Below are 14153 nucleotides of genomic sequence, written 5' to 3' on the forward strand. Positions count from 1 at the left end.
AGTCGGACGAGGGAGTCGGACGTATAGCAGTGCTGTTAAATAAAGCGTGACAAGTGGCGAATCAAGAGGCGTTGTCAGCTGTGGACAAAGGAAGACGGAAGAGCAGTGTAGTAGGCCGTGTATATTGGCTCCTTTCAAATTTTAAGGAGTTCTATGGCTTAGAGCAGGTACGATAGCCTGGCTTAGCCGGCTCTAAACTAGTATCATATCATATGTGGAGTAAAAAGAATGGTACGAGGATATATGTATAAGCCTTTCGATTGAAATATATAGAATTTTGTTCAGTAAATCAGCTAGGGATTGAAAATATTATATTGGAGGGGTAGGAAATTTTCCTTTCGATAGATTCCTTTAAAACGAATGACGGTTTAGTGATGTTGCATCTTACTGTTCTCTTTTTTTACGATTCCTTTAAAACGAATGGGCATCTTATAGACTGGATCAAACTTATAAATACAAAATGATAATAGATTAGGATAGGGAAGCTCCGCCTTTATGAAGCTCTATTATTATTTAGCAACATTCAGTTCGGTTCAACTCCAGCTCCAATAACCAAAGGATCTAGGAGCTCACATCCTGCCAAATACATGCCCTTAAAATTTTTCTCTCGCTCGGATTGGCCATCCAGCTTGGGCCGTTAGCATGTTCGCTTCTAAACTATAATAACTAATGGATTTATCATACAATTACATGGAGATGTCATATAAAACTATTGGTTTTAGGTAACTCACCATAGTCATCCTTCATCGCTTGTAATTATATTTACTTGTAACTTTTATCGATTAATCTACACGGTTATATCTTAAATGACCCACCACAATTAAATAGTGCGCATCTTTCTCTCTTTTTCTTTTTCATTAATGAGGAGATATTTAAGTTTTCTAAGCTAATGTGATGGCTAGACTTTCCTTAATAATATACTCTGCAATAGACAAAAGTTCAAATAACCCATTAAACTTTAGCTAACATACCATCTAACATATTGAACTACATATTAAACTAAGTATAGTGAGCCAGCGGCAAAGGCAGCTCCCGGGCAGGTCGGGCGACTCCCGGGCTTAGTCGCTGCCACCTTCACTATGGATTGCAGAATCGGTAGATCACTAAGAAACACCACTAGCTGCCTAGGTTCGACGGCGTGGCTGGCTCCGCCAAAATATTGAGCCCTTCAAACTTTATCATTTGGTACAGATAACCCCATGAGTGAATTTATAAAGTGGTTTTCATTGTGAAATACTACTCAACAATTTGTTTTTGCCAAGTCAACACACTTGTTAGGGCACGTGATAATGAATATATAATGAGCATCCGCACCTTAAAAAATAACTGTTAGTAAGTAAAAGTGAAGCATCATCTCTACAATTTTTGCTACTAGTTTTTTTTTATTTCGTAGTGGTATAAGCATATTGCCATGATGGTAAAACCATAAAGTTAAAATCTCAACATGGTGAAACCATTGAATCAACGCACAGGAGGTTGGGTAAACTAAAAAGTTCAGATAAATGGTTTAATAGTTTATGGCTTGTTCGATTTGCGGGATTTTTAACACGTATGAATAAGGAAAAGCATAGGGATAGCATGAGAATACTTGTGCAAACCTAAGGATTGAAAAATATAGGAAACTTTGTGCCGCAAACAATTCAATGGATTAAAAACAACTTGTATTAAGTTGCATGCACTAGCCAGTTGCACCTAAAAGCCTAAGCTGATAGGGAAAGACGGGCAATTCACTTTATACACTCCAACACTTCCCCTCACGTGAGACCCCCTCAAGTCTCAAGCGTGGAATATTGGAGTGGACTGCAATTATTTTATTTAATTGCGTGCTAGCCAGAATTCGAACTCAAGACCTCTGGCTCTGATACCATATTAATTGCATGCACCAGCCAGTTACACTTAAAAACCTAAGCTGATATGGAAAGACGGGCAATTCACTTTATACACTCCAACAACTTGAACTGTTTTTTTCCTTCGTTTCTCCCCAAAAGTAGAGGGGTAGGAATATTTATGGATTCCTTTCAAACGAATCACAGTTTAGTGACCATTTGAAAGGATTACATATTATTGTACTTTTCCTTTACAATTCTTTTGAAAAGCCCTTAGGTGTTAGGCGGACTGAGGTAAAGTTCAGACTACACAGCTTGTGGCCTCTTGATAAGAGACCTAAGTCTTTCCATAACTAGTATCTCTTTCTCACGTGGGGAGTATACAAGTATGCAACAATAAGAAAAGATACTCCTAATAACTAAACTTTAAATAAACTTTTCTTTCAAATTACATCTTCGATCTACAATCTGATTATACCATTTAATTCGTTGTAATTAAATCTTTATAATTAACAAGATCTTACACGATTATATTTTGACAAAAAAAATATATATGTTGTAAATTACTTTTATTATATATGTAAGTTACTTTTGTCATATATATAAATTAATTTTAGATTTGATTAAATTACTTTTTTACATTCAGTGAACAATTTACTTTATGGTTAATTCTATAATATGTTGATTAAATTTAATTTGGCAAAATTTGCCGTGGGACATCTAAAAAACGTGTAATTAGCTGGGAGACACCGTAAAAACGCTTATTTGCTATAGGACACCACAAAAAACTGGTAATTAGCTGTTGGACACCCGCGAGATTATTTTATTATATCCGGAGAAATTGGAGAGAGAAACAGCTGTGTAAGTACGATTCTACCCTTTTAATTCTTTTTCTTTTTTTTCTCTATCCTTCTCTACTCCTTATTATTCTCTCTCTCTCATTCTCTCTCTCTTTAGCCCGAGGGAGTGCCGGTGACCGGCGCGGGCCAGTGCGGGCACCTCGGTTGGGGCGGCGTTGCGCGGGCACCTTGGTCCACCGGAACGTCGCCAAGTTGTAGATGAAGACGGTGGAGAGCTTCGCGTACGACAGCCTGAAACGCGACCGCGTGCTGCGGAGGTCGCCGGCACCGGCGCTGGAGTCGGGCCCCGTGAACATCCCCATCACGGCGGTCAGTGGCGACCCGATGAGTAGCCCATCGGCGCCGAACTGCGGCCCGCGCGTAATTGAACAGCGTCGCCCCGCTCCCGCCCACCTTTGGCAGCACCACCACCACCGCTGTCGCTGCGGCGTCCGTGTCCGTGTCCGGCCAGTAGAAGAGGAAGGCGTCGAGCGTGTCGTAGTAGTCGTCCGTGCTTTGGTACCCCTGTAGGCTGAACCCGCCGAACATGACCCCGCCGGCAGCAGCGGCGGTGGCCGTGCGGCCAATGACGGTGGAAGTCCGTCGCGCTGAAGCCGTCCACGTTGGCCTTGTAGCAGCATCTCAGCTCACGACCTGCACACGGAAATTAATAATTAACCAAGAATTACTTACTAATCAGTAATTGAGCAAGAATTAAATCATCATCAAGAAAAGATGATTTTGGTTTTGCCTCTGAGGTGGGTGTTGGCGACGAGGGACATGGGGAACGGCGGAGCGACGTCGTGGTACTGGAACTCCGGTGGCGGCGGCGCACTTCTGCCGCAGTTGAAGAGGCTGCGCGGGGTGACGAATCTCGCCGCCGGCCAGCAGCTGCAGGTCGGACTCGAACTTGGAGAAGCCACCGTTTGGATTCCTTTGAGCCAAGGGCAAACTTGTCTTTAATGATTATTTCTCTCTCCAATTTCTCCAGATATAATAAAATAATCCTGCGGGTGTCCAGCAGCTAATTACCAGTTTTTTGTGATATCCTATAGCAAATAAGCATTTTTGCGGTGTCTCCCAGCTAATTACACGTTTTTTGGATGTCCCGTAGCAAATTTTGCCATTTAATTTCTAGACAAACTTATGTTTTTTACCCTACAATAGATTTGCTTTTAATGACGTGACAAGTTAATTTCCTTTTAAGTTACTTCTATAATATATGTAAATTACTTTTAGAATTTATTGAATTTAATTTTTATATGTCTAAAAAGTAATCTAATGAAGTCTAAAAGTAATTTAGATATGTTATAAAAGTAATTTATAATTTTAAAAATAATATATAATTATGTGAGATCTTGTTATAATAGTCTAATTGTTACGAACACAACGGTGTAATTAAATCGTAGATCGGATGAGTAGTTTAAGAGAAAATTTTATTTAAAACATAGGTGGTAGGAATATTTCTCTACTTGCTTCATGGACTATTACTATAGTTAGATACTAGATAAGTGTTGAGGTGTCTCTTGTTAGCACTAAAATTGAGAGGCCTCGTGATTTAGATTTTGTCATTTGAATTCTTTTTCCTAATATAATACATATAGATGTGATGAAAAATTTAAATAGGTAATTTTAAACAAAACTCAATACCTGGTATATCTTGTAGAGTTATATGCCTGACACCAACTCTACCATGATCTTTTTTTTTTCCTGTAATTCAAGTATAGGCGGGACTGTACTTTGAGTAACAATAATAACTTGACTGTATTTACTCATTTATCATCAACACTCGTTTAATTTATAGATATGCGTAGGTACGCATATATGATGGAAAATACAGAGAAACCTTGATTCTCTATATGGATGGAGCCACGGACGGGAGAACGCGCGTGAGTCAATCCACTATACTTCCCACGTTCGCTCCAAAGGATTTATATAGAAAAAGAAGCATCCAAGGCATAAGCCAAACTCTAAACTTAATAATAATACTAGCTTACTTTGTCAGGGTGATATTAAAAAAACTCATTATCCCGAATGATTAGGTCGACTGATTAGTTTAAACATAGTTTGGCCCGTATATATGGACTAGCACACGAGAGTGTCATTGTTTCACAGCACTCTCTAGGAACTCTGACAGGCGAGAGCGGCCGGCCATATTTCAATTCGGCTGGGCATGCGTTGAACTGCATAGTAGGTGATTCCCCGTGCTTTGCTGTAGAAATTACTAAGCAATTCTTAATATATATTCTTTTACAATCAAACTAGGAGTAAAAAGAAAAAATAATAAAACATTAGGGTTTATTTGTCAAATGATACATGTGTTTTAGTGTGAAACATATTGATATGTTAAATATTATAAAAGTGTGAGATAGATTTGTTAAAATATTGTGCAAATGATATGAATGGTAATGATTGGATATGCATGCATTTTAATTTGTAGAATTAAATAAAGTGTAGATCATGTTGTATGCTTACATGAGATTAAATATGCTAGTGGGTGATGATGTGGCATGGTTGCATGTTGAGCTTTAGATTTAGTGGGCTTTAATTTTATAGAAATCATAGATTTGAAATACTACCTCCGTACGATATCATACAAATGACTTTTTTATATAATAGATGAAGAAATTCTATTATATTCCTAGGCAAAGGTAGTAGGGGCAACTATAACTATAAGGTAAAGAGGATCTGAAGAAGCAAATTATGGTTCTCGATGTGCCTAACTACCACGGATAGAACGTTGGTACCTTTTGTGCCCTCAAAAATTAATGAAAGGTCATGCTTCAAAAGAACTTTACATCTAACTAAACAAACAAAATCCAATCCAGTAACTCAACAGACACAGTCAACCAAACAACACGATTGTATCTCCCTATAGCGTAGAGCTAAATTTAGCTTACTAAGACACAAGTTTTTACAGTTAGGATAAATACGTGCAGGCAAGGGTAAACCTACTTATTAGACAGGGTGGATCAGCCGGCCTAGCTATCACCTGTATGATCTCATACCCTAGAACCCTTATAGTATCGGGCCATCCATATAGTCATCACCCATAAACCTATAAACAACCCAAATAAGACATATTAGGCGGTCAATCATTGTTTCATCTTCTAACTTGTGATCACATGCCCCTTCACCCTAAGCTTTTGACCATTCATCTTCATTGCCTCCTGCTCGAGGTTTGTCCTCTTCGTCACGTCGTTGACTATGTCAACCGCCGGTGCTACTCTACGTACCGTCGACGAGCCATGCGCAGTGGCCCTGAGGGCGCGTCCGGCACTTTGCTAGTCTACCTTGCAGCTTGCAATGTGGTGTCCGACTATGGATGTCCCTAGCCAGTAGCCGGCTAGGGTTAGGTGATTTTAGAATTGTACTCCATTTTAAATGTTTGGATGTTCTTTTTTTTGTCTTTACTTGTTGATTGTGCTATTTTTTATGTGATTAAAATATAAATAAGGTACGATACATGATACGTTATCTTTTCCTGAGCATCCTGCTCCATCTTTATTTTAGAGTCGCATCCGTCGAGGTATATAGACAATCAAATATACATCCCAAGTTAGTATAGAAAAGAACATATGTTATAAGGCTGTGTTCGGTTTGGAGAGTTGGAAACTCTCCCCCTACACGTAAAATAGAGCGATCTATTATTGCATGATTAATTAAGTATTATTTTTTTAGAAAAACAAAAGATCAATATGATTTTCATAAAGCAACTCTCGTATATAAATCTTTTACAAAAGTCATATCATTTAAGCAGTTTGGGAGACGTGCGCATTTGATTCGAAAAAGATAAATCGGGAAAGCTACTAATAATCAGTTAAAAACGAGTAATTAAATTAATAATAATTTACCTCTACCTACCTATAGAACCGAAAATTCTCCACCGAAAGCAGAGTCCGTAGTTCTTAAAAAAAAAAGAAAAAGCAGAGTCCGTGAAGCATTTACGCGTGGTCTCTGAAGTATATAACGGTCTGTCAAATGTGCACTGCAAGTCTGCAACACGTCTGCGCGTTGAGCACCGAGCATGAATACCAAAATAAGCATGCCAGCATCAGCATATATCCCGTGCATACGCATATACGTGGCACCATCTGACGCCGCCAGCTCACCCTGACACGCACGCCCCCCCCCCCCCCCCCCCTCCCCCCACGTGCGCCACCGCCGTCCCCGAGGCGCCCCCCCCCCCCCCCCCCCCCCCCGGCCCCCGCCTCGCGCCAAAATCCCCCGTCACGCCGCTTCACCGCAGCGATACACGCAGCAGAGAGAGGCTACTACTGACGAAAAATCTGGAACTCAGAAGCAGCAGCAGCAGAGAGGGGAATGCGAGGATGGCGTCGTGGTGGTGGTGGTGGTCGGAAGCGGTGGTGGTGGGCGGAGGGACGGGCGGCGGGAGCAGCGGCACGGTGGTGTCCATCTGCGTGTTCACGGCGGTGCTGTGCGTGTGCCTCGTCGCCGGCCACCTCCTCGAGGAGAACAAGTGGGTCAACGAGTCCATCACCGCCCTCCTCATCGTACGTCCTAGTACCTCATCACCCCTCCTGATAATTACCCCCAACCACACGTACACAACACATGCATATATATATGCATATTGCATAACCTGTCTACGACTCCCTCATCAAGCAATTAATTAAGCCGTTCGAGCTCTCTCTTTTGATCATTCATAACCTCAACTCAACCGCGCCGTACGCGCGCGTTGCTAGCTGTTTGTTCCACAGATACTCTCTGTCCTAAAAGAAACCAACATAGGTGAGGATGATATGACCATATCCTCATTGTATAAAGCTAGCTACATCGTATTTTCATCTAGGTTGGTCTTTTGCCAACTTCTCGTGGCTATTCACAAATACGATTCAATAATTGTGGTTTCTTTATCTTGTAGTGTTGGTATTCATTAGTGTGTGTTTGCTTAATGTATGTTAGAGTGTGGTTGTGACTCCCTCTTCTGAGAACGTTTTTGGGCGTTTTTGGGCGATTTTTTTGTAATAATTGGCTGTACCTCTTTCAATAAAAGCCGGAATGATATTACATTATCTAAAAAAAAATTAGGATGGATTGAGCGGTCCGTTGTCGCATGTTCAGACTTCGGAACGACTTTTCTTTTTCTGGGGATTCTACTTGATTTTCCAGCTAGCTAAATGTGCTTCACTGAAACTGCAGTTTTGTTTAACTAATGTTTAATTAATACGATATATTTCTAAGAACTTGGTAGCACATCAGAGGTGACAAAAAAAGTGGAGTGCTCTTCCTTAATTAAGAAAACAAACAGTATTTACTCCAAGGACTGCTGGTGAGAACATTTATTCAGTGCCTTCCTTTTTATTATGCTTGCAAAGGTATCAACAGCTACTACTACTGGTACTATTTATAATTTGCGCAGGACCAGTTCCAATTATTTTAGTACTATTTCATTCAATTCCTAGTAGCTTATTAGCTCCTGTTACATTCCAATGATGGTACGATTAATGACTCCAGTTATTAAAAAGTGTGTGTGGAATACTCTTGCAGGGTTGTGTTGTAGGTGCTATCATATTTCTGTTGAGTGAAGGCAAGAACTCGCGAATCCTGAGGTTCGACGAGCAGCTCTTCTTCATCTATGTACTTCCTCCCATAATCTTCAATGCAGGGTATGTGTGCGAGTATGACATAGTACTAGAAATCAAATTCTTGCTTTTGGGTTTACAGGTAGTCAACACTCAACAAGAGATAGTTCTTTCAGATTTCTCCCATTGAGTGTTCATGCATGCATGACATATTGACATTACTTTTGCCTTTTCAGCTTCCAGGTCAAGAAGAAGCAGTTCTTTCACAATTTTCTCACCATAATGTCCTTTGGGATATTCGGCGTGTTCATCTCAGTTGCGATAGTTTCAACAGGTAGTTTGTTAATTTATAAACCTTTATGCATGTACACACTGCTAAAAATAACCATTTTTTTGTCTTTAAGATATGTCAACTGTAATTTTGAGTCTAACTGCCTAAATAATTTTATTTCACCATTTGTCAATTTTATTGGTAAATGATGGAATACTTTCAATTAAAAAGAAATAATGATGGGATACTTCTTGATACCAGGTTGCTACTGGCTCTTCCCAAAAGTTGGTTTTGGGGACCTTGGCGCGGTAGATTTTCTAGGTGTGTCTTTATGTTTTGCAATTTGTTTACGTTCTCCTTTTTACTTCAGATCTAATCTTATTTACAACTACAGCTTTGGGAGCAATATTTTCCTCAACAGATACTGTCTGCACACTGCAGGTTCGTTATACAGTTGTGTTACAAATTTTGAATACATTTTGTTTATTCTAACTTAGCTGTTGCAAATAAAATCATCCGATCTCAAATTCAGGTCATCAGCCAGGATGAGACACCTAGATTGTACAGTTTGGTGTTTGGGGAAGGAGTGGTCAATGATGCAACCTCAGTTGTGCTTTTCAACGCTATAAAGAATCTGGATATCACTCAGCTCAAAGGCGGGGTTGCGCTAAAAGTCATTTCAGATTTTCTCTACCTGTTCTTCACTAGCACTATGCTTGGAGTTACAGTAAGCAAACATCTTTCAGATATCAGGTTTTTCAGTATAACAATGCTGTTACTCTGTTTTTCTCAGAATTAAGGTGACCAATAACTTTTCTTACTTCTGTTTTACTACTAATTATCAGATTGGGCTATCAACTGCTTATGCTCTCAAAGCTCTGTATTTTGGTAGGTAAGTATAGCAAGCCATCGGATCATGATCCAACTTTGAAGTCATCTTGTTGCACTGTTTAAATTTGAATATCTCCTCTTATTTCTGTAGGCACTCCACTGATAGGGAAGTAGCTTTGATGGCTCTCATGGCTTATTTGTCATATATGCTGGCAGAGGTAAGGGTGCCTTGAGATAATTGTTGGCATTTTAACATTTGCTCTGATAATGTGCCTGACGGGTAAGGTGTGTACTATCTTTCTGAGCAGTTTCTTGATCTGAGTGGGATTTTGACGGTGTTCTTTTGTGGCATTGTTATGTCCCATTACGCATGGCATAATGTGACGGAAAGCTCAAGAATCACAACCAGGTATTATGAAGTCAGTACCACATTTGTGAAAGACTATATTAATTTTTAGAGAAATTTATAGCTGTGTTAAGCATTATATTTGAGCAATTTTACGGTCGTTGAGAAGGTACTATGAGGTACCAAAAATTTAGTGTAAAATTTGTTACCTCATAGTACCTAGGTTGTAAATTAAGATTATGAAGTAAATTAAATGACTCATTTGGTGTAATGGATGCAATCATAGGCACATATTTGCAACGCTGTCATTTATCGCCGAGACATTCATCTTTCTTTATGTTGGAATGGATGCACTTGACATTGATAAGTGGAAAACATCAGAGACAAGGTAATCACCGAAATGCACATTTGTTACAAAATGGAAGGAGTAAACATCATATTATCATTTTGGCAGCTTTAAAACATCACTCGGTATCTTTGGAATCATCATATCGCTCGTTTTATTGGGAAGAGCTGCATTCGTTTTCCCTCTATCCATTATGTCAAATTACATGAGTGGGAGTTCTGAAAAAGCGCCAATCACATTCAATCACCAGGTTTCTTCTCAGCCGTTGGTTTCAATTTCATACAGTAACTCTTGAATTGACTTGTAGGGAATTCACAACGAATTAAAATATGTACTCTAAATTCCTCAAACATTCAAGGTAGTGATTTGGTGGGCGGGCCTCATGAGAGGAGCTGTTTCGATCGCACTAGCATATAATCAGGTACGATTCATATTCAGTGTCAGGATATACATATTTGACAAGAAGTTGATATACATTGATTTGTCAAACTTGCATGCTTTCAGTTCACCTTTTCAGGTGTAACTTTGGATCCAGTTCATGCAACCATCATCACCAGTACAATCATTGTAGTATTTTTCACCACTCTGGTATAAACCTTTAACACTGACGGCTCTGCATATGATGTAATCTAATCCATAAAATGTTCAGACATGAGGCATCTGAGACATCTCCATAATTTCATCAGGTGTTTGGCTTCTTGACAAGGCCACTCATAAGTGCCATACTCCCGCATCAACACCGGCAATCAACGACACCGGGGACCGGAGGAGGAGGCCGTAGCACGGGCAGCAACTCCCCGAAGGACGACTTCATCATGCCGTTCCTCTCGCCTGATGAAGAGGCGTCAGGGAGCGGCAGTGGGTTCCTCCAGGCCAAGAGGAGCATCTCCATGCTCCTGGAGAGGCCAGTCCACACGGTGCACATCTACTGGAGGAAGTTCGACGACAGGTTCATGAGGCCCATCTTCGGTGGACCGATGGAGCGCGATCGCGGTAACTGTTACTGATCGAGCAGAAATAGTTGGCACATTGCCACTGGAGGTGGAAGATCAAGTGCAGGAAGAATGGGTGTTTTGTTCATGTTCAGTTCTTCAATAGCTCCAGTGAGCATATATACCTAAGAGATTCTACTGATAAGACCTGTGAGACAATCTCTGAAAATCTGAAATTCTGAATTCTTCTGTCGTTTAAGCTTTGTTACCGTAAGTGTAAATATGGTATGGTTGGAACAATTTCAAGCAATTTCAGGCCACTCTTTATCCTGATACTTAACATCAGCTAATATCGCAGTTCCAGAGTGAACTGATGGAAGTAGAAGTGGAAGAACCAGACAAAGTGCGTTTTGTTGTGGGTTGAAAAATACTAGTACAAATGCTCCAGCCGTCGTGATCACTTGAGCTGTATTCCTTGAATTACTCTCTGATTTGAGCGGTTGTTTCACACCATACTTATTCCCAAAGACGAGCTGCAGCAAGTGATCATAGCCGGCAAGCAAGGGTCTCTGCCTGACGGTAGTCTCCCAAAATCTCTATTTTCCTTAAACAGTGCAGATTGTTATTCATGTAAAATCAAAAGTGTTTTTGATTATTATTCTGTGATAACAATTGGCATCGGAGATTATTAGTTCTGTTATTTCGAATTTATTTGCGAAGTGGTTTTGGAGATGATTGGTTTTCACAGGTAATCTACAGATACTGTTGTCTGTTGGACCGGTCAGACCGGGCAGGTGTTGCCGATCAGACCGGCGTGTATCGCGTGGTCAGACCGGCGCAGCTCGCGGTCTGACCGGTTGACTCTGTGTCGGTTTCGGTTTCGGATTATTTGTTTGGATATCCGTGATTGTTCATGATTATGGCTTCTAGATGGATACTATGCGTATGTAATACTGTTGTTTGCTACTAATGAGTCAAGTTGGGGATAGCTTGGTCTCGGAATATGGTTTCTTTGTTTGTTCTATGTGTAGGTGACTCGAGATGCCGGGAGAGTATTTGTGGTGATGGACCGGGAGTCGGCTTGGAGATAAGACGACGTTCGTGGTGGTCAGAGATCATGCGGGATACTAAGGCCAGAGTTCAATACACGTGGTTGGTGAAGATTCCATATGGCATACGATGGAGGTATTGTGTACGTATGGGATGCGGAGTCGAATTTGGAATGAGTCCAAATTTGGTATGAATGGTTATGTAAAGTTTGTTTCTTGTACTAGATGGTTTCCTAGGGGGATTAGGACTTCTAGTATGAGTTTGGTTCGTGGCTTTAGGCTGCCTACCTTGGGTATAAATAGAGAGGGAGCGTGAGGCTTCCCGGTATCGCTTTTGAGAGCAATTGAGTTGATGGTTGAGTTAGGGTTTCGAGTTTAGTCGAGATTTTTGTAAGGAGTGTTGTTGGTGCACTTTGTAAATACATAGAGAATCAGTAAAGTCGTCGTCCACTTTAAGAGTTCTTCGATTTGTGTTTCACCGGATTTCGGCGGTCTAACCGGAGACACACTGGCAGTCAGACCGGCGGCATCGCGGCAGTCAGACCGGCGGCGTAAGGGCGGTCAGACTGTCGGCGGCGACAGGCGCAGGCAGGCGATTTCGGCGGTTCGACCGATCGATCTACAACGGTCAGACCGACGTGTTCCAGGCGGTCAGACCGGCGTAGCTACTTCGGTCAGACCGCGATCCGTCGAATTTGAGGGTAACTTTTATTTCCGCTAAAAGTTTTGGTTTTTGGCATACCAAGCATTCACCTCCCCCTCTGGTTGGCTTAGTTGTTGTGTTTCGATCCTACAATTCAGATTATAAAACTAGATTGTTATTCAGATTATAAAATTAAATTCGGTGGTAGTAGCTAACTAGAAGCTAGAAACTTTCTAAAACAGATCTTTTTTTTAGAACAAACTGAGGCTACAGCCTCAGATTAGAATTTTATTAAGCAAGTTGAGAGTATAGCAAGTCTTACAGGGAGACCCCTGACAGATGGCCAAATTACATTTTAACCCTGAAATATGCAAGGAAGGACCTAGAAAGAAACAGAAAAAGCAATCGGGTCCTTCTCTTTGCCATGTCCACAACAACGAAGGCCAGATCGACGCACTGAACGACGACAGGAGCTGATAATCCATGGCTAGCTGCATATAATGATGCCTGGATGTGAACCCAAAAGGGGCCTCTCTATGGAGGTTGAAGCATCTAAGGCAAACGGAGAAACACATCAGCCGCACCTTGTAAAGCTAACGCCAAAGACGAGTAAGAAGACCAACATAGATGCAGAAAGCTCGCCGGAGAAGAAGCAAGTGGCCAGCGCTACCTTCTTTTGAGCAAACCCATCGTGCTCTTAGCTTCGGGCGTTAATGGTGAACCTGGAAAATGATTGATAGGGAATCTTCACCGGAGAAAAAGCCGACGAGGACATCCATGGCAGAAGCAACCAAGACGAAGGAGCCGGACGCTGACGACCCCTTCGAGCTGTACAAAAAGGGATTAACCCAACAACGGGAGATACCCGAGAAGTCTAAACCAAGGCTTACTAGTGAAGGAAGGAACTAGACCCCCTCCCACCCCCCCTACCCCCTTGCCGGCCGCTGGGAAGCTGCCGGGGATGGAAGGGAAGGGGCCGGAAAGGAGGGGATAATTTTTTCGCTTGAGAAGTTCCTTGAGACTTTGAGAGACGAAGGAAGCTCCTAAAACAGTTCAGATTCTCACCCAAATTCTAATAATTAGTAGTTAGTAACTATGGAATCTAGAATGTGAAAGTTTCTAGATTCTAGTTCAAATTCTTGATATCGACGATTGAACCAACAACACCAGGATCCGGTAGGGGTGGCAAGGGGATCGGAGACGGAGGCATCACGGACAACTGGAGCCAAAGCCGATCGACGTAGTCCCTGCTTGATTGCTAGTCCATTGAGGTTGAGCGGATCCGGCAACTTCCACTGCCCCGGCCAACTCCACCGGCTCAACTGCTCCCTCAACCGTCCCCCACTTTCATCTCTGTTGAATAGTAGAGGAGGAGAATACTGCGTGTAACCGGATGATTGTATTGAGTTTCAGAGGCGGTGTATATAGAGAGTACAAGAGATAAGGAAGAGGATCTACAGATAATTAAGAAAAGACTCTAAACAAATCAATCCTATCATAATAATCATCTAACTAGCATATACT

At 41.3% G+C, this 14153-nt stretch overlaps 1 protein-coding gene and 1 pseudogene across 1 annotated transcript; one reads left to right on the forward strand and one right to left on the reverse strand.

Annotated features, from left to right (window-relative positions):
* Nucleotides 1–881: 881 nt before the first annotated feature.
* Nucleotides 882–5915, reverse strand: LOC127776906 (uncharacterized; annotated as a pseudogene).
* Nucleotides 5916–6996: 1081 nt separating this feature from the next.
* LOC127776907 (sodium/hydrogen exchanger 4) lies at nt 6997–11387 on the forward strand. Its single transcript, XM_052303471.1, has 14 exons — nt 6997–7179; nt 8177–8295; nt 8448–8545; nt 8744–8803; nt 8877–8923; nt 9015–9209; nt 9328–9374; nt 9465–9531; nt 9622–9722; nt 9946–10047; nt 10114–10255; nt 10364–10426; nt 10510–10593; nt 10692–11387. Exons 1-14 carry the CDS (start codon nt 6997–6999, stop codon nt 11010–11012), a joined length of 1629 nt encoding a protein of 542 aa, XP_052159431.1. The 3' UTR covers nt 11013–11387.
* Nucleotides 11388–14153: the final 2766 nt, after the last annotated feature.

Source organism: Oryza glaberrima, chromosome 6, assembly GCF_000147395.1.
Source record: "Oryza glaberrima chromosome 6, OglaRS2, whole genome shotgun sequence".
Taxonomy (NCBI): domain Eukaryota; kingdom Viridiplantae; phylum Streptophyta; class Magnoliopsida; order Poales; family Poaceae; genus Oryza; species Oryza glaberrima.

Bases quoted from the DNA above. Each gene is read 5' to 3' on its own strand.
- LOC127776907 (XM_052303471.1), top strand. From the start codon at position 6,997: ATGGCGTCGTGGTGGTGGTGGTGGTCGGAAGCGGTGGTGGTGGGCGGA. The intron at 7,180-8,176 runs GTACGTCCTAGT...ATACTCTTGCAG, and splicing joins CCATCACCGCCCTCCTCATC to GGTTGTGTTGTAGGTGCTAT. The intron at 8,546-8,743 runs GTAGTTTGTTAA...TCTTGATACCAG, and splicing joins AGTTGCGATAGTTTCAACAG to GTTGCTACTGGCTCTTCCCA.